Raw genomic sequence first — 21,750 nt, 5'->3', positions numbered from 1 at the left:
AGAAAAGCCAGCCGTTCTACTAATTTTACAATATTCTATTACGGGATTTAGTGCTGTAGCTGATTTAAAGGAAGCCAAAAAATTTCTTTCCAATTGTCAAATGAAAGAGGTAGATTCATTTATATAAGGCCAGCTTTCCTTAACACTTTGAACTAAATTGTTTTTATTTAGAGCTTTTAAGATTACATTTGTGCCCTAAATATTCCAACATCTTAATACTCATCCCGTCCCCTGTTAGGACATTATTTTAAATGAAATGTAAAACAGAAGTCTTAATTAATTGATGATATTAAGGAACCTAAGTCACATCTCACACAGATGCTAGCTTATATGACATGGTAAAACTCCAGCTCTGTTCTCCATATTCTGCCTCTCTCCAACCATCTTGTCAACTTCAATTTACAGATTATTCTTCCTAACTTCACAGTCTAATCAGATACATACTATTGGTCCCTGTTACCCAGCTGTTCCCCAACCACAGCTGCGTTTCACTGCTGTCTAGATTGATTACAAAACGTTTGCTGCGTCACAGGGCTCCTGGGAAATTCAGAGAGTATCACTGCAAGGAGTCTGGAGCTGAAATGGTTTACTACAGTTATACACCATCCAGGAAATGTGCTTTTGCAAAAGAACAGCTTTTTGCTCCCTATCTGCTGTTGGAAAATCAACCTCTCACTATGCAGAAAAAGTGAATCACCCAGTTACAGGAACAGCAACAAAAAACTACATAAAGGCTTTAGATGGATTTTTCTACTTTCCCTCAATTCCAAAGAAGAGATTTTTAGCTTTACTTCTTTCCCTTCCATTTTTCTCACCTCCATTTCCTTGCCTGGTGCTCCAAATACTCTGCCACCAAATGCCTAAAGAATTGGTAGGAGCTAGTAGCTGTTGCTGGAAGGAGGAAATACAGAGCAGTAACACATTTCGTTTTACTGGAGGCTCATAATGTAAATTGGTGTTTCATGAGCCATTTGAACAGAAAGGGACCAAACTTTAGAAAAGACAATTCACAAACAACAGAAGAGAGGGTTAGGGATCACTTAAAAAAAAAAAGAACACTCCTTAATTTATGAAGCCAGCATAAGGAAACCCACAGGCAGACTGTCCAAGCAATCACAGCTTTGGGCCATTCCTGTGCTTTCAGCTTGCTTCAGCAAATGCCATGCTTTCTTTAAAAACATCTTTCTGCTCCTCATAAAACAACTGTTTGGCTACAGAAAAGCTCTCCGCTGAAGTTTTACAAGACCTTTTTCTTAACAGAATAATAATTATTTCTGCTGTTATTTAACCAGACTGCCACTTTCAGGCTAGAATTTCTGTGAAAACCTAAAGAGTACCATTATTTTACCACTTTTACCTCACCTCCAACGTGTAGAAATTTTGTTAGGATGTGCTGATTACCACTTGCAGCATCCCTCCTTTCCTTCCTTACTCATTCTGCTATGATTTGTTACACATGCAAATGAGCAGATTAGACACAAACAGTATGCATTTATATAGTCTTCACTTAAATGCCACAAACTGTCCTTTCCCAGGTGGTGTGCAACTTCCTACAGATTTGCATCCTCTGCACCTGTCCCCAGTGCAATCTGTCTCTGTTTGCCCCAGCCATGCCTTCTCCCAGAGCCACCAGCCCCTGGCAGTGCTGCTGCCATGTCCTCGTGTGTTGTCCCCACTGTCCTGCTGGCTGCTGCTAACCCTGGTACCACATGGCTCGGCTCTGCCTGCCCCCTCCAGCCTTGACTCAGCAGGCTGCTTTTAGAAAACTTGCAGAAACTTATCTTCAGGACTTCCAACACACTGTCAAAACTTGTTTTAAATCAGCCAGTATTTCCAAAAGTGTTCAAGGTATAAAAAGCCCAGCTGCATAATCCCCATTTCTTTAGGAAAACAAGTTTAAAAAGCAGGAATATAATTAGAACACTTCCATTTGAAGGCAAAAGGAGCAAGTCCCTCCATAGGAAAAAGAGGGAAAAAAAACCCACACCAAGAGCAAACAAGTGAAAATTCCTAAATATGTTTGAAAATACAGTAGTAGCTATTAAAATAGCATTGCACACAAAACTGATAAATAAGCATATTTCAGGGGCTGGATCAGAAATTGATGTCCTGCTCATTGGGAATGCTTCTTCACTAGCTAGAAACTTTGTTTTGTTACTATAGTTACTGTCACTACAAGTGGCCCTGACTAAGGCATGAAGTATTCGTTATATAAAACCTCGACGCAACTGCAGCCTTAAACTTCAGAAAGTACCAGCTCTGTGCTCAGTCCCCTTTGCAAATTCTATTCCAAGCCCAAACTCAAAATGCTTTTGTGCCAAATAGGGCACACTCTTGAGCAGCAGTTTACCAGCACTATTTAAGTGCTGAGAACATAATCAACATTGTTCACGATACACACTACAACTGTGAGGGAATTTAGATGGACTGTGCACTGTGCAAGGGAGCAGTGACTTCCTCCCTGGAAAATTAATGCTCTTAGCAGTGGCTATGAGGTACAAGAGAAACTGGCAAACAACCTTAATAAAATTTGCTGACTGACCATTGAATTTGATGGGAAAAAATGCCTGGAGCCAGGAAGCGCACCATGTAGAAAACACATCCTGCAGCACTGCAATTTTTTTATTTCATTATATTTTCATCAGCTTAGTTTGATGAGGTTTAACATCCATAAGAAAAAAAAATAAATATGCTCTCTTTCTTGGCCTTTAATATATTCAGGTTTCACATAATTTTCTTCTTGTTCTTGTGGGGGATATTTTCAGCTAGACAAACCGCTATTATGGATAATCTTGGAAAAGCAGCTTATGAGATCCCCAGTGAAAACAGGGAGATGACAGAACCTCACTTTTTAAGGGAGTCATCTGATGCTGATACTCCAGCACAATGTGCCAGTCTGCTTCAGGCCATCTGCACCATTCTCAGCTGTGCTTTTTTCCCCTACTTGGGTAGGGTAAAACAGCTTGGCTTTCCTTCTCTTCAGCTCGAAATCCAGACACTAAGCATTTTCTTAAAAGGCCAACAGCCCACACAGAACCTGCTTGCCAGTGACTGCAAGCACTAAACGAGTGCCAAGGTCAGAAAATACATCCGCTTGTACACTTGCTTTCCTGCAGTAAGCATTGCTCAAGGTTTGGGTCAAGCCAATGATCAGGGATATTTCTACTACAGCACTATTTAGTTAACTTCTGAAATGCCAGATGTAGCCATTTATGCTACTTAGCTTAAGCTTTAAGCAATTTAAATGCTACAGAAGACTGGAAGAGAATATCTTCTCTTTCCCTTCCGCCCTCAGAGCTGACACCCTGTACTATTCTTAGTGTGGTGTTAATTTCAGAGTTCACACATCAGAGGAAGCATTTCAAATTTATTCATTCATTTGTGAGAACCTCTACAGGGCTTTGTCCTTAATGACTGAGCAACACATTTTTTTTTCAGCTGTGACATTATTTGCTACCAGTCTTACAGCTTATTACAGCCTCATAAGTGCTTAAGGGCAAATCTGCCCTACCCTATAAGAAACATGATTTCCTTAAGGTGCTGTTTAGATACAGAATTGCTTCACTGGTTCTTCCCTATAATAACAGTGCTTACAGTGACACCTAAAACCATGATTTCTGTCTCTCCTATGTCTGGCAACTAATCCCAGATTAATGGTCATGTCTATGTAGGCAAATAATGAGTACCTGCTGGAATACATAATTTGTGAGTACTGCTTCTATCTTTTCGTGGCACTGCAACTTTGCACTGTACTGTTGCTTAGACTGTCTTAGAGAAAAAATAAATTATAGTTCAGCTACAATATTTTTTATGCCCAGAATTCCGGGGCTCAGGGTGCAAGTTGCTAAACCATATAAAATGAGACATTTGCTCTGCCATGTGCAGAGGCCAATTAAATGAGATCAGAAGTAGATACTGCCTTATCTCAAATACAGCTTTTGCACCAGAACTTCGCAGGAGATCTAGGTGGAGAAATGAGTAAAGTCTAAGTTAATAACTGATGAATATCAATTAAAAAAAACTTGCAAGGATTAGGCATGTTTTGAGCCAGTGAGGCATCTGAAGAAGTTGTATTTTTCTTTTAAGACTAGACTGACCTCTAGAACATCAAAAATCTGTACTAGAATTCCCTATACACTTTTCAGTGTTGCTATCACAGCTAATGAGCTGAATAAAATCCCACTGCAGCAGCTTATTTAGATACTGTCCTTCACAGTATCATGACAGGGCTTAAATAATAAACTAATATTGCAGAAGTTTAACACGTTTGTTTCTAAATCACCCCAGAAATTAAGTGAAAGGGTAAGCCTTAACTCAAGCTTGCTTTGCTGTCCTTCTTTCCCTATGTATCAGTCAAACCTTTTAAAACAATGTCTTGATCCAGGTGCATTTTGCTTTTTCTTTTTTTTTCCCCAATTGGAAGAAATGTAGTGGTCTTACACATGCAGGATAAAATCTGTCTGCCAAAACTAAGAAATACACCCTGTCTAGGGCAGTATGGAGAGGGGAATAACACCAAAGATCACAGGCTTTTAAATGCCAGTTTTCCTGCCCTGCACAATACACATTAGGACATCATTATCCTGCAGGATGTCCCTTCCTCTTCCCCACAGGCATTTTGCACAGGACCATGCCCCTGCTGTGGAAACCCTGACTAGGAAACCCTGACAGTGAACCAGCAGGCAATTCTTGGTTGCCACAGAAAAAGAAGCAACATAATTCGAGAGTTGCTAGTAGAGCAGGCTTCAATCCCTATTATGTTTGAAAATCATCTGGCGTGAAGGCTCCAAAGAGACCATATATACTGAAACTTTTTTTTCCTTAAGTGGACTTGAAAAACAAAAACCTTGTTTCAGCTGGCATTTCCAAACTGACAATGTGCAGCCTCTTGATTAAGATGGGACATAGTTTATACCCCTGGCAACAAAGAAGACTCCAGACATTTCCATCTGCTTTAACAGCAGAGCAATGAACAAGAAAATGTAGCACCCAGTTTAGTTTCAGGAGAATGTTTTTCATGAAAAGATAATTTAGTACATGCATCCTGACTTTTACATATAAATGTATATGAAGTAACACTAATTCATATAAGCACTCTGGATGCAAAGAAAACCAAACAAACCACAAATCCTTCCAAACAAACTCCCAATATTACTGTGCACAGCTTTCAACAAATCCTGCTACAGAACAGCACTATAGTGGTGGCTCAAAGGCAGCCAAAGTCTCAGTGCTCCCCCTCTCAGGGGCCATTCTTTCTGGAGATGTAGGAAGAGCACAGATTAAAGCAATCCCACATAGATTAAAAATCCTCCAGGGGTGAGATCAGCAACATGATCTACCCTAAATGAACACTGGCCCCATGCCACCTACCAGCAGCTTCCTGAGGCACATATTACTGCTAGCTGTCCCATTCTCGGCTGTTTTTGATGGCCTGGAAAGGCTCGGGATGGCCTTGGGACAGCCCGCGCTCCTAAGGACGAAAGGAGTCTTCAGGTTTTTTCTCGGTCTTCAGTGTTTATTAGTTTTTTATCTACAATATTTTCTCTCGGCCCGACAGAGGTCCGCACAGCACGTCAGCCATGAGCACACTGCGTGCCCTCAGGGCGGTCACTTATCTTTATACCCAAAACTACGTATAAGATATTTACCTATTTTCCCCAATACCTTTCACCCTTATTGACAAGCGCACTTTTAGTAAGAACCAATCCCAAAGTGCCACCACCACCACAGAAGATGGACGACTAGAAGAAGAAGAAGGACAGGACACGCCCTAATTCCTCCATCTTGTCTCCCTAGAATCCCCCTGTACCGAAATTCTAGAACCTGTGTTTTACACTATAATTAATCTATCCTTTCACCATTTATCCCCGTGTGATCCTCCCATCCTCATACAGGTGTCGTCTCATGTGCAGGATCAAAGTCCAGCCACCAGACACTTCTGGCAACATTCCAGGACCTCCGGTTGTCTCGGTGACTCTGCACATCAGGACTGCTGTGCTGAGATCCCACAGCTAGCTTTATTTTAATACAGTACACAGGGCATCTAAGCCTTGGAGACTGCTTTGTGCAGGCCAGGAAAATCCCTGACACTCCAGCTCTCAGAGTCCTTGGCTGCTATGCAGTGCTATTTACCACCAGTGCTTTGCCTGCTGTGGTGGAGCATCCCCACCTCTTTTCGAGGCTGCACTGCGAAATCTGACTGAAATCAGAGTGCATCTGAGAAAGCTGGGTTTTACTGATGCCCTTGCTACTGCTTCTTTAAGCTGTCTCAAGTACTCATTCTTAACACCTGCCTTGCAAAAGCTCCAAGACCCAGGCTACTCAGTGCCCATCTGTCATTTCTGCATCTTTGTCTGGCAGGGAGTCCCAATCCTGGTGGGGGCCCTGGCACCTGCGGGAGGGAGATGCTCTATATTCTTCTCCTCAAGTGCCATTCTGCAATGCTGCATCACACTGGCCTCTCAAAGCACTTCTGCTGCAGTGGTCTGTGCAGGGCTAGAGGAGACCTAAAGCTGCTCCTCACAGCTGTATTGGTGTATCCCTTTGGATCATGCTGGATTACATCACTCCTACTTAAACATGAACTGAAATGACAAGGGGAAGAGTTTTCCCTTTTTCTTCCCAACACAGAAAGTGCCTACATTTTGAAGATCACACAAAATGGCTGACTGATGAAACTCATGGCGCAGGAGGCAGGGCTTCCTCTTTCACTCAGCACCACAGCTCCTTGCCAGCTGGTCATCTCTCCTGCTCATTACACACACTGCAGAGACATGTATATTCCCAGATGCGTTCAGACCCCCACTGCACTACATACCCTACCATCAATGGAAAGACATTTACCTTGTCCTGAGAAAATACAAGAAAAACTACAGGAAAATCTCAAGTCATCACAAGCACCCACATCACAGATACAAATGGCCAGATTGCAGAAGGAAAAAATAAATGAAAAAAATAGTATTAAAAATGTCCAGGAGTTTACTCCCTATGAATTTCAATTCAACTGCTTACTGGTATGAACTTGACTTGAGGTGCTAGATACCAACCTCCTGCCACTTCTCCAGCTGATACAGACATATGGAATAGAGTTCACTGATTAATTTCCAACAGTTCACATGTCCAGCCACAGTGCTCAAAACCACAATTCTATGTCATATTTGCATCATTCTGGGTTGAATTTTCTGTTGGTACATGTAGGAAAAAAACTCTGCTAATGACTGTGCCACTTGATTAGGCCATTTAGCACTCCATCCTGATATTCTCTCTTCCTCCTAAAATACAGCCTTATAACTAATTCAGTGCCAAACTACATACATAACAGAAAGCTTCAATTCAAGGTAAAAGTGAATAAGGGAAAGTAAAATTATTCAGATTATCTCTTTCCTGTTGTAAAAATGTTAGCATAATAGGAAATATGTCATGATATCTTCTAAGACGTGTTGGTAACACAGAACTTCTAGGTTACAATCTTTCTCTCCATGATAAGACCTGCATTCTTCACCATCTTTCCTTTACAAACAGAGACTAAAATATTAAGTAACATCAACACCGACTAATATCAAATAGTATGACTGTGCCTGCTTACATATTTGGTTCTGCAGAAATTAATGACAATGGAAACAGATGCTGACTTACCATCTAAGATGCAATTACTGCAAATATTTCTAAGACAGTGAAGAGCAAGGGCTTTCCCTGTTTTCAGAAGGTAAAAATCACATCTGTGGCTGAAAAATTACCATACTTAGTTTGTGTTCCCTGGTGCATTCTTCAGAACATCTGAATAAATCCGCCTCATTCTTCTTTTTGAAGAAAATACAAATCAAAACATTTTGTGCTCTTCTCATTAGATAAATAAATACTCCTAGGACATTAGAGCAGAAGTCACTCAAGTCTGAAATTTCCAGCTGGAAATAAAAATGCCACCCCTTTCACTGAGTGATCAGAACATTATACTCTACCCATCTCAAGACAACATAGCTTGACAACACTGCAGACTTCTTGGAAAGTCATTTCCTGCACTGAAAAACAATTTGCTAAGCATAACGTCCGTGCCTCTTCGTATTTCAGGATCTGATTTTCAGTAATGATTATCAGCAGTAATTCCCAGTGAATTCTAATTTTTAATCTTAAAAACCAATTCCCAACAACAACAACAAAAAACCACTCTTGATCATCCTTGCACTTAAGACTTTTAAGAAGTTTCAGAAAATTCAGAAAACATTTTCCCATACTTCACTGGTAATCAGTTTCTGAGAGCCTCAGGAAACAATTTCAGATTATTGTATCTGTATGTTTGACGGCAAACTTTTCAAAGCCTTCACCAGATATAAAGCAATGAAAAAACAAGACAAGCTGGGTATTTTGTTTATTGACAGTGCCTTGAAGGAGTTCAGGAAGGCTCCAAAATCCTGTTTTCTGTCTGAATTTGCTAACAAAAGCTGGCACCCCATTCAGCCTCACTGAATACCTGTGTAGCCCCACAGCAGGAGAGGAAATTTAGAGCTGGGCTTCCCACACCAACACCACTTTTCTTCTTTGGTTCTCTTTTTAATTTCCAGGCAGCAAGCATGCCTTAGGTTCTCCTTGGGATCTCCATGAACCAGGTCTACCTTTGGAGGTCACAAAACCACCTAGTAGGAACAGAGGGATCTCAATCACTAAGTCTCTTCCTACCTTGGATAACCCCTACATGCACATACTATGGCTAAACTCCATTTCTAAAAGTTCCTACTGACAATGACTCTGCTGCCCAGATAATACACACATGCTATTTTTCAACATACTCTGGTATCCAGGGTAGACAGTCAGGGCTCCTTAACACTTCCTTTGAATATAAAGCAGAACAGACTGTTCTGCTGTTCAAAAGAAAATGGTCCCTACTAGGGAGCAGAGTGTGTTGGGGGGACTAACTCAGTGGTAAGGGAGATATACAGAGCTCTGAAGAACAGAACCCAGTGGCTTCCAGCTCAAATGAACCATGCTAGTCCTGCATTTTTGAATCTATTCTTAAATTCCTTATGTCTGCATTTGCATAACTAGTGTTACCTCTGAAAAGCCAAAACAAACATCTAGAAGCACTGCTGCTCACTATAAAGGCCTTAAATGCATGAAGGCAGTAGCCATTTACTCAGATACTAGAGAAAAAGTTATTATGAAATAAAATTGACTTTTCATCCAGAGGAAAGATTTTAACCATTACTGTAAAGGCTGGAAAACTGTTTATCTTTTCCTTCCTTTCATACCATACTAAGAAAATTAGTCTGCAGTAGGTTTCCTCTCTAAGCTCCACTTAACTCCTTTTATTCATATCCTGAACCCGGTGCTATGAGGGAATGGAATTCTCTCCAGTTACCTTTGAATCCAGCCCTGTAATTTTAAGATGGATTGATATCTTAATGGATTGATAACACAAATCCATTCCTGGCACAGACATTATCTAGGGGGATATTTCTTTCCACTACCTCAAGCTGGTGAATAAAAGGCTATCATGCTCACCTGCTGAATTTTTGTCTTCGATCAGACTATGACCCTTAGAGAAGCATGCATATGCCAACTAGAATCTGCCAAAAGAGGAATCCAATCTTGGGATACTGTAACTCAAAATTTCATCTTCTTTCTTCATCATGGGGGGTGAGGGGGGCAGTGCCAGAAGTGTGAAAATAAATCCAAACCAGAAAAAAGCACCCTAAAACTTCCTAAATTTTTTTTTTAGCTCTAGGTATCTGTGTTATCTTTAATAGAAGTCAGGAGACTACATTAAGGTTCTTCTTTCATATATTTGCCATAAAAATATTCAATATCATTACTAGTTCTACAGAGTATAGTCCCAATTATTGCAATATATCACCAAGGTTTTTAAAGGTTAATTCTATAAAAAACAGAGAACTGTAACATGCCAGCAGAAGCAAACATTCATGGTTACTACAGCAAAAGCCTCAGCTCAACCTTACCATCTCCACATCTCCTTTAGCGAATCACAGAAGCCTAACACATTTTGTATTCTTGTAGCACAGTACTGTTATATCAAGTACATTCTTCCATTTTTTATTACTTTGTATTATTGTCTGGGGCGTCAATAAAGAAATAAAAACATTTTTGGGTCACTCTCGCCAGCCAGGGTGTGAACACATCACTACAAGAAGTCAGATTACAAAAGCTCCACCCTTAAGAGTTTTCATTATCCTATTTATAAAAGTTGTCTAGCATGATCAAATGCTACAGCCAAAATATTAATCTGTCCTTGCTTTAGATCTTACATCCTTGAGGAATTCAAACAAAACAGTATTCTGAGAATTTTAACAAGCTGCTTTCTCACCAAGATGTACTGACTTCCTTGCCTCCTGCCTAATGATGAACTGGAATCATAAAAAATGGGCGGATCTGATTCTCTAAGGCTGAGGCCACCACCACTTCCATGAGAAAAGTGGTAAAACCATTGCAGGGCATGCACAGCTGTCATTCCTGGGGGTGAGGGGGGAGGGGTAGGGGCCACAACTATCCTCACTTAACAGTGACAGTGTGGATCAGCCACAACACAAAGGTGGGCAAACCACTGACTGAGGGACAACTGGCTCTGGGTTCTCCATGAAGACTACAGGCAAGAACACAGGCCTACTTTACTGCTGTCAACAGCACTGCTGGACTCTACCACTGCCCAAAAAGATACGGCTCAAAGAAGGCACGAGTTGTTTATTTTCAACACACAAGAAAGAGCTTGACAAGCAATGGAAAGAGAATTCAAACTAGAAATTAGTTTAATCCTGCATTTTGAGATCCTGATTTTACATCAGGGTTGGAGAGGTTTTTTTGAGGCAAATGGAAGCACCTGGTAAATGACATTGCTTGTATTCCACAGAATAGCTCTCCCCACAGTAAGTCGGCACCAGACTATGATAAATAAATCTTGCCAGACGATTATTTCACATGGCCTTAATGAAATTAATGTAGCAGGGATGAAATCAAGGACATTTTCTGTCAGTAAACCACTTCTAGTCTAGAAGAGAACTTTATATTTTGAGGGCTGGCTGTAACAAATAAACCATTTCTGCTAAAACAACATCAACACAACATGCACAGTTCCTCAAGCAGAATTTACTTCCTTTTTTATAAACACTTTCCAAGATACACATTTAATATTTATTGGCATTTTGAGCCTTTTTTTTCACTCCATTTAAAGTAATTACTCTTGTGCTAGCTTTTTGTAGAACAAAAGCACCTGCATTTGACACCTACATTGCTCCAGAATACCAACCCACGTTTCTTTTTGAGTCTTTATGTGTAGAACAGCAGTACTTCCCAGAAGTTTTGTTATTTCTCTTTGTAACTAGTTTACAAACTCTGAGAGCAACAGAATAGTGACTTATAGTCTAGAAAGAGAAGGAATATTAACATGTGTTCATTTAAGAGAGTTACTACCCCTGTGCAACAAGCAGAACTGCCACAGAGACATGACAATTTAACAAAATATTCACCATCACATTGGGCAGCAGTTAGATGGTGTGACATGTAATGCCAGAGGACTGCATTGTTCTAACATAAAGGGGAGCCATCCAGGAGACATGAAACTACCCAGTGAACAACAGAATAGGTTTGGATAAGCAGTCTGGGAGCAACAGAGTATCCATAAAATGGATATGCTATTTCCAGCTTTATACTTGGTATAGACATTCATTTTTTTTCCTCTGCTGGAAGCTAACCAATTAAAGCTAAAAGATGACCAGAAAGCAAAACAGTAATCTGGAAAAGTGACTGAATTAGGAAGGCAAAAACACTTTTCTACAAGCAAAACTGGAAGGAGGAAATATTACTAGCTGAAAATAAAGGAGCATGTTAAGCTCTGTGGTAGATTCTGCAGGGTGCTAGACCCATGGGACTTCTGCATGGAACATTGTGAGATGGATACAGACTTTAAAAAGCAAAATTCTTTCTAAATAAACAATGAACTACTTTAAGAAGATCATCTGGAGGGCAAAGGAGTGTTCACTAAGATTATTTCTTCCCTGAGACAAGCCTGTGAAGGTAATCACTGCCAGACTCAGGTAGAACACCGCCCAAAGGCTGGCCTTTGAGCTGGAAAAAAATTACAGGAACCCATCTTCAGAAAGGCTTATGATTAGGATTACTGACCTGGAGGGAAGACACCTGATGCTAACAGGAGTCTTCTTACCCAAATGTGCTGAATATAGTCCTTTTGAAAATATATACCAAAGCCAACTGTTGGTACAGCATTCATTTGCTTCTTTTAAAAGCATACCATCATGGACAGAATGTAAAATCACTAAGTTTCATCCTGGGCAGTCTCAGCCCATAGAGAAGTGTCAGCAACTTTTCAGATTATACCTTCCATTTAAAGGTTGCTATTTCTATCTTTTACAGTCAGGGCAAGACAGTGTATTTCTTCTGGCTCAGCCCAGCCTGCAATATGTTCAGCAGAGTTGGCTCTCATTCTTCTTTTATGAAGTCTTCCTTTGTCATTGCTTGACAGTACATTCAAGTGCTCAAATTCAGTCAGTGATTCAGTGACTGGAATGTAATGGATTTGTTACTACAGGCCACCTTTCAAGAACTCATCTTCCCAAGTTCGTTTTGTGCCTTTTGGATATCCAGCTCTTCAACATCTCAGTCCAAACCACTGCACCTTTCACTGTATTCAGTGCCTACACTTCACATCCCTCCTCCCTGAGCACCACATCAACCTCTGAAATGTACAGTAAATGTTTAAACACACGAACAAGGGGCACTTTCAGACATATTTGGGTCAGTGTATGAAGTTCATGCCAAAGGATGTTGTGTGTTAGCTGTGCAATGCAGTACATTTTTTCCAACTGCTTCAGCCAACAGCCAACCACATGAACTACCCTAAAAATTTTTTTCTTTAAAATTTGTAATAAAAGGATTTAATAAAAAAAAAAAAAAAAGCAGCAACTAACTCATTTTAATTACATACAGAGACTAGGGAAACAGTATGAGATGGCTGTAGTTTGGGTCAGCTAAGTCCTTAATTTTTTACATCTTACGCTTTCTTTTATTTAGGATATCCATCTAGGTAATGCTTCTGGGGTTTTTTTCTGCCATCTACAGAGCCCTAAGGTCCTTTAATGTAGCTTTCATCATCTTTTCTCAATACATGCCATCAAACTGTGCTTCCAAAAAGAGATGTCATTAGGAAGGGAGCCCCTAGGCACCACATTACACAGTTGCCTGGTTCATATAAATGTGAATTGGGAAAAATAATCAACCACTTTTAAATACAGCTTTAAAATCATGCAGTTGAACTTGCCTACACTATTTACATGAAACATCTTGTAGTCATTCCACACAGTAGTAAAATTAGCATTTTTCTATAAGGCAGTAGCAAGTGGAGACACACAATAGCATCAGGTCTTTGTCCCTTCAAAGAGGTTTCACAAAGCAGTAAAGCCCTTCTAGCACAAACTGCACTAGAAAGCCTAAAATGGTTCCAAATTTGGTACAAGCTATAGATGTACTCTGTTATTTTTGCTTTCTCCCTCTTTATTGGATTCTCATTCCTTTTTTTCAGAAACACTCGTTTAATTCTATCTTTTAAGCCTTTTTTTTTTCCTCCTTGCCTTGGAACTCTGACATTCTTTCTCCATTCCCTCACTCATGAGTTATTTGCTGGCTGGTTAAGAAAAAGACCCACATGGAGACAGGGCAGTCACACAGCAGAGGCAAGAAGCCAGCCCCCACTCCTCCATCCATGTGTACCTGTGAATGAGTCTCCCTGTCAGCCTTGGTACACTCCCCTGTGTGTGCAAGGAGCAAAGAGGGGTCCTTCCAAGGGCACACACTTTAGCAAGGCTGTGTCTAGGGGCAAGCATGAACCTGGGCCTTCACTACCAATACTAAATTGCTTCTACCAGAAACAACCAATTCTCCAATTCTGCTACTCCTTGGCAAAGGTCTTTGTGCACATCAAAATTCACACCCACAGAAACGTAAGAGATAACAGTCTTATCAGCTTTGGGGAAATCAGATTACCAGACAGCACAAAGGAACCCACCCAGCAGCCCTCCAAGTTACTTTGCATACAATGCTCGCCATGTTTTGTCCTCCCCTGAAACATAAATAATCAGTAACTGCTGGGGGAAAGATCCAGGACATGATGGACCAGTCGGTCAATTGGACAAGGCAAACACTCTTCTCCTGACATAAACAACCTCTTCCTCTGTCTTGTGTATCTTTAGGTGTTTTTGGTAGTCTTCAACAAACATCTAATCTCCAACAGTACAATGTGACCTTTCACTGTATGAGGGGTTTTTACTTTGTTTATCACTTTAAAACCCTAAATCACAATTCAGCAGCCACTGGGCTATTTCCTGCTTCAGTCATACCTATGTTCACAATCTAAAGAGCAAAGCTGGCTTCATTTTAAGTGTTTCCATTACTAGTTTCCACTTCATTCTCAAAGAAGCACAGTCTTAGCTCCTCACATACACAAAGCAACTAACCTCAAAAGCACAGGCAGCAAAGCTATTTTAAATGGCAACATGTAGTTTGCAATAAAAACATTATATGCTGATACAGCACTGAAAGATCCTAAAGCATTCAAGCTCACATTTACACAGCCTCAATCTTCCTATGACCTGCCTTTGCTCTGTTTAGACAACATTCCACTCAGCTTCTGGACTAAACCTGTGGAGGCTGCTCTCTCTTGCTACTGAGAATGCAGGCTATCTAAAGGTAATGATGCACAGGTTTAGAACACTATTTAAGCACAGGCAATTGCAAATGAAAGTTGGTTTTCCAGCAATTCAATAGGATTTTCTGCAGTTTGGCTGAGAAACTCAGCTAGTATGAAATCACCAGATGATACTAGAGTAGCTTTAATTTTTGCACAGAACAGACAAATTCCTTGTTTTGAAAGGTCATGACAGTAAATTGCACGGAATTCAATTTACCTCCCTCAGATGGATGAGGGTCTGACTCAAACAGAGAACAGTGGAAGCCTTTGGCTCCAGGAAGTCTGTGCTGATTCAAACCTACTCCTAGGCAGGCAAATCATCCTTCCTCTCAGCTATACATTATCACAGCTTGTGATTTTCAATTGATCTTTTCCCCCAGATGTCATATTGTAGCAAATTGTGTCATAGATGATCATCAAAATAATGGTCATTGCAAGAAAAAATTGTTTTTAACCAGGGAGTCACCAAATATATAATTACTTGTGATACAGACACTGTCATAGTTGTCTCACCCTCGTTTCTCCACATCTAAAGTGAAATACAAAAAACTACAGGAAACAACACCCTCATCACAATACAGAAGAACAAATACTGGAAAAGAAAACAAGTGTAAGGATTACAGAAAGACTGTGAAGACAGAAAGTAAAAGAATACCCTCCCCAGGAGGGGAGTGACACACCTGTAACACTTGTGATTTAACAGGCTCCTTGTGTACAACTGAGAACAACAGCTGGTGAGCAGCTCATTCCTGACTGGATGATTGGCACCAGGCAACAGCTCTTACCTAAAGCTTTCTGGGTATTCAACAACAGCCATGTTGATAACATCCAGTGCATGCTGATAGTGCTTCTGAGCTGAAAAGAGGAGGGCCAGTAGATGAAGTGAATTCATGTCATCTTTGCACAGCTGCAGGGCTTCTTGAAGATGGTCTATAGCATCTGAAATCTAGAAGGAGATGGCGTAGAAATTACAAGAGAACACATCACTCTTTCAGTCCTACATTATACCTCAAAAATAAGAACAAATAGAGTAAACAGAAGTTCTGAAGAAGTTTTGCTTAGGCACCTTTATTATCAAAACAGGCTGCCAAAATTAACAGACTGCACTACTTGAACAAAACCCACACATTCTAGAGAAAGAAGTCCACAGCATTACTAAATCACTGCTTATAAAGAAGAGCAGCAGACCTGATCCCATCAACCCCCTCATCCTTTGGCATGGTGATTCTATGATGTAAACATATCCACCAAGGATGCCCAAATCTCAGCTCCATTTTCTAGGATGAGTGGCTGGCTCTTCAGCTGGGGGTGAACACTGCACATCTCTGCTGCATTTTGTCTCTCATAATGGCCCAAGAAAGTCTTTCATGATTTGGATCAAGAACATAAAAATGAAATTTGAATGTTCAAGGATAAAAGAGTCAAGATTTAAAATGCTGTCAAAAAAAGAAATATATTTGCAAGCAGTGATGTAAAGAGCAGTCCTGACAGTCACAGCAGCAGCATGTTATTAGAACCAAGTCTCGTTTGGCAGAAAACTTAACATCTATAATGAATGCAAGTCTATCACATGCTCTTTGTGATCCAGTACACTATTTTAGACTATCTGGTCAAAAGGGAACTTCTTAGCAGATTTTCTTTAGTTTGTTTACTGGTAAGTTTTATGTAGAGGATTTTCTTTAAGATTCTCTAGTGTCTCAAATTACTGTTACATAAATTATTGCATTTCTGTGGCTCTGGAAAGCTGCAGAAAACAAAGCATAAAAGTGTATAAATTGCTTTTCCTCATGTATGCTTTCCTGCTCCTTCTCTTAACGGATGGAGAATGCAGTTCCTTCTTTTCTACTATGAGAACTTCCCACCTAGCACAGCCTTACAGACATTCTACCCGGGCAAACCACCAGTGTCAAATTCCCACCGCCTCCACAGACCTCTCACAAAAACAAGAAGCACATAACTACGGAAAGCAACAATCACACCACCTGCAGCTACTACAGAGGTTGTTGATTACCTAAAGTCCAGGTATCCTTCTGGGAGCAGTGCATATTCTGTTCATATGACAACTTCATCCTAATGTCCAAGTGACATTTCTCTGTTGCTGTGCACACATGAGCCATGGTACTTAACTCTGTATTACTGGTGACTCCATGCAAGCCTGGAGATCAGTGTGACTGCTCCAGACATAACCCCAAACTGGCACTTGGCCCACAGCATCAAAACTGCTGAATGTCCTGGCTTGGATTCAGACTGGGATACATGACTGACTGCTCAGCTTTAGTGAATTACTGCTTGTCAGTGGAGCTACTTTAACTACATGTGTTATTAAAGCCTACTGCAAGGGTAAACACGTTGACCTAATCACTCACATTCCCTCAGCAGTTTACTAGAACACATTTTCATACAATATAAAAATTCTAGCAATGACAATACACTTGGAGCCAGGACCAGACAGTGGTGGGCCCAGATCTGCTTGTTCACAAAGTTGTTCATAGATATACCAGAGGTATATAAATTTGACTTGTTAAAACAAAGCTGCTGTCAAGACTTCTTGCACTCAGGACTAAAAACCCTTCTATTTCTTCCTATTTCTGTCTCAGAGCTGCACAAGTACCCAAAAAGAAAATACAAGTTTGGGGAAAAGTTAATTAGAAGAAAACCTGCAAATCAAACAACTGGAGAAGACTTGGAGCAACCTGTTCCAGATGATCCTGCTTTGAGCAGGGATTGAACTGGGTGATCTCTAAAGGTCCTCTTCAAACTATTCTATAATTAAGACTTGGGAAGGGGATCCTAATTTGCTAGTATGAATCAGGCAAAGAATAACACTTGCAACTAATGCCTTTACTGAGGGACTTCAAAACTGTTGGGGTGCTTGACCTTACTCATGTGAGAATATGCAAACTGAGACCTGCTTTACGTGTTGAAAATGACTTAGGATCAAACTGCAGGTAGGTCCACACCCCTAAGAGAAGCTGGCCATCCAAGGAGCTCTGCGACTCTGTTGCAACATCCATGAAATAGAGCAGCAAAAAAGTGAGTTGTGGTCACTCCTGCAAACCTGTGTCTGCTGGAGAGGCAGCCACATACTGCTGGAAGAAATGTCATCTAAAGTAATTCTGTTCTGTAGTATGGGGCCTGCAATGGTTACATCTCATTTCAGTGCTTCCCTCTAGTATCATCAGAGTCACAGGCAATAGCTGGCCTTAAAAATTAATCATGCTTCCCTGGCACCTCATTTATTAACTTGAGTCCAAAAAGACTCCTTAGTGCTGTAACACCATTACTAGCCTACACAGTACTGCTGCATAATTAGAAACAGTGGACAAAAATAACATGAACTCTCTGCCTTTACAGAAAGCATTATGTGAAACAACAACCTGCAACAGACTAGATGCAATGAAATACAAACTAAATTTCTACATCAACAAAAGCAAGATATTTGGCAGCAGTCAACACAAAACTTCTTTTGAAAGATGTATTTTTATTTAAGTAACTATATAATTTGAGAAAGATGGAAGCTGGTGTCACCCCAGATGGCACCCTGAAACGTCAGGGCTTTATCAGAGGTAGGCTGCCAGTTTAAAATTCCCTACCAGTACTGCACTTTAAAATAATCTTATTTCAGCTGGACTGCAAGTCTAAGTAGGGCCTACAATTAGAAGAAGCTACAGTTCCCTGATTTATCATTCTGTTAACAAATATACCACATGTTTTGCATGGCACACAGGTATCTTCACATCACACTGATTAGGGAGCAAAGATGCTGCAGTAGGCCAGAAATAGCATCCTGCAGCATTACCAAAATAATGCCACAATATGGATTGTTTAGGCTGCCTTTTATATAGTAGGATTTATTTCAATAATGCTATGTGTCTCCTTAAAAACAATGTTGATACGTCACAATTACAGGTATAAAAAGGAAAACAGAGTAAGTGTAAAAAATACTTCCTAACAGTAGAATGAACTTGGGTATTTTAAATGGTAAATGAAACAGGAACCCTTAAAAGGGATTTTCAGGCCTTATAATTTCACGTCAGTTGACAGTTACACTTAATTAACCATTACAACTACCCACTCCATCTCTTTTTATAGCATGGAAAGGAGAAAGCTTTACTGACTGGCAAGAGTTTCCATTGAAAACAGACTTGCTACAGTTCACCAGAACCTCAGGAAAATAGGTATACACCTATGGGTTATTACTTAGTTCTTCCTACAAGCCATTCTTGATCACCAGAACAATCTAGGCTAGGATGTAGGCAGAAAAGCAGCATGTTGCTTTTCAGCAGAGGAGGCAGTTGGTAATCTGGGAAAAAGACAGAATAGAACTACCTACACCCAAGGAGTCACTGAAAAAACCACCTCTTGAATACCTCCTAAAACAGAGCTCCTCTCTTGGGCAGACAGCAGCCTCTCCTCCTTGAAACCAAACAAAAACTGGGCAAAACAGCTGAAATATTTTCTCTGCTCTCTTAAGTGATGTTTATCTTAACTGTATATCCAGACACTTGGGAAGGAAGTAGGTGCTTTCTGGATAGTGCCACTTGAAACTTGAGGTCTCTTGGAAGTCCACAGGAAACTGGTGAGACTTACAGCGCTCAGCTGCTGACCCTTAGCCATCTTTCCCTCTCCCATTTTCATGAAAAGAAAGGTTAGATCTAATCAAGTATTAAAATGGCATGATGCCTATATAAGTTGTTTTTACATATTCAGTACTGATTTACACGGCAGTCAAGGTCACAAACACCACCACCCCCAAAAAATCCGGATTCAACACTTAAAATTAACAAGAGTGCTGCTGACTCTAGAGAGTAATTTCCATAGAAACCGGTCTGCTTTTTAAAAAACAAGGCAATGCATTAAAATCAGTGAGCTTTAAAATGTTCATTCTACCTTGTTTTTGCTGATCCAAGTGCTGTTACCACAGAAACAGGAGAAGCAGCCGAACCAGGCACTGGGAGTGGGGAGCTGCAAGTCTCATTTGTCACTGGGCTCTGCCAGCCCACTGCAGGTGGAGATATCCACTGCAGCAAGCACAGACCAGGCACTTCAGCTCAGGGGGAAAACCAGACTGAGAGACCCTCCTTACAGAACAGGTTATTCTACACTGTGTTTGGCTGAAAAAGCCACTACAACACTCTGGGGCTGATGTAGACCCTCCCAGTCTTCCCAGTGACTCCAGTGGTCTTTAAGACATGCACACATACAACACTCATTATCATCATTTTTTATCTTGGTTGCTGGTGGTTTCAAATGCCAACTCTGCATGAACCTTTTATAACCGTTCCTCCTCTGTCACATCCTCATCTCATGTCAGAGGGATGCCTATGTTTTTCCATTTCCCCTTTGCCTCCCCCAGTGGTGACAGAAACAAGTGCTATTGGAAATATTTTACAGCCTTCCAAGGAAGATTAATTGCTCCAGCTTTGCTTGGCACTCTACTGGTCAGCTGCCTCTCTTGCTTTGTTCCATGAAAACACTGTCTTATCTATGCAAGCTGATACCTATATTTTTCAATGCTGGGTACAGTTACCTTATTTATTGACCCTGACTATGGAAACAAAAAGGTCTATTTGTTGAGCAAAACACTAAGGTATTATATTATATTATAACCTACTATGCAGAAAAGGCCTGATTTATTGGTATTATAGCATTGCCTGATGAAAGCCCTAACTGTGATGTTCAATAGTTAATGCAATCTATCAAAAAAGGTATCATTTTCTTTCAGTTAATCAGAAAGAGAATATATTAGATACTTTAAATAATTAAGTATATTAAAAATGCATTACCAAATGTTTATCATTAAGTAAACTGGCAAAAGAAGAGTAGGGTATTTTACAGCAGTCTAAAAATACAGAAGTCTCAGGTATCTCCTCTCTGTCCAAGCATGCATTAAAGATTTATATCTCACTTGATGGGAGAAGAGCAGGAGCACCATGGCAGGGGTCAGGCTGACACTACACAATACACTGAGATCACACAGCTGTGGGAGCAGAGGCGACTGGCATAACATCGGGGATGAAAACACACAGGTGAACTAGACAAAAGAGGAAAGTGAACATGGGGACAAGAGACTGAATAGAAAGAACAGGAGGGAAGGGAAATGAAGCAACAAGAGAGATGAAACAACATGGCAAAGACAGGCTACAACTAGAAAAAAAAAGAAAGAGTTAAAATGCCAGTAACAGTGAAAACAACAAAAAATCAATGACCACAGAAATCTTCATTTTATTTTTCAGGATATTTCAGCTGAAAAGCTGTAATTCTTTACTCATGGCAAGCAGAAGAGGTAGCAAATCAAACCATCTCCCTATGAGGCAAAAGCTGTGAGAGAAAAAAGGGTAGCTGGGTGTTTTTTAATGAAAGACCCTGAGCAAACTGCATCATAAAGCAGCTAGTAGGCAGATGAGAAAGTTAAATAAGCCATTTTAATTATCCTTTCTTATTGCAGGCTCACAGCACACTGCTCTCATTATGAAAGGGTTACAAAAGTGACATTATCAAGAGGGTGCTCTCTTGGAACAATTAGTTTAACCTAATGAACACACAGCTCCCCTAATTAGCTCAGGAAAGTAAGAAATACCCAACTGTTCAACTCCATAGTGTAGACTAGGGAGAGCAAACTGCAGCAAGCAGAAGGCCTGCCAAAGAAAGAAACTACAATGATGAAATTTCAAATCTAGCTAGAGAGGTATTTAAAAAACAGAAGCCACTCCAATAAAGACTTTAGCTTTTAAACAGAAAGGACAGAGAAATACAACACCCCAGTTTTAAGAAAAAGGGGCAGAAAAATAAAGCACAGCCCAAGTGGTTGGGTTTTTTTTTTTGAAAGGCAGTGCAGAGCATTTTCTGATCAGCTTCACTTTTATGAGTTAACACCTGCAGCAGCATTCAAATGCCAACTAATCCCACTCTCTGCAGAGCTCCAGTACGCGTCAGAGCCTGGCGTCAAACGTGCCCAAGTTTGGAATAAAGCGATCCCAGCGCGCGATCTGGCACCGCACTGAGCCGGGCACAACGGGACAGCCTCTGGAGCGGCCTGTGCGGGA

General features: G+C 40.5%; 1 protein-coding gene across 2 annotated transcripts in view; it reads right to left on the bottom strand.

Moving 5' to 3' along the window:
- The window catches only part of TTC7A (tetratricopeptide repeat domain 7A), a 168,565-nt gene that overhangs the window by 72,782 nt on the left and 74,033 nt on the right, over nucleotides 1-21,750 (bottom strand). For both annotated transcript variants that reach the window (XM_058800754.1, XM_058800756.1), the window contains one exon: nucleotides 15,490-15,650. In XM_058800754.1, the coding sequence (XP_058656737.1) occupies nucleotides 15,490-15,650 (161 nt within the window). The remainder of the gene's footprint in view (nucleotides 1-15,489; nucleotides 15,651-21,750) is intronic.

Source organism: Ammospiza caudacuta, chromosome 3, assembly GCF_027887145.1.
Source record: "Ammospiza caudacuta isolate bAmmCau1 chromosome 3, bAmmCau1.pri, whole genome shotgun sequence".
Classification (NCBI taxonomy): Eukaryota; Metazoa; Chordata; class Aves; order Passeriformes; family Passerellidae; genus Ammospiza; species Ammospiza caudacuta.
This window is presented reverse-complemented; position numbering and strand designations above follow the sequence as displayed.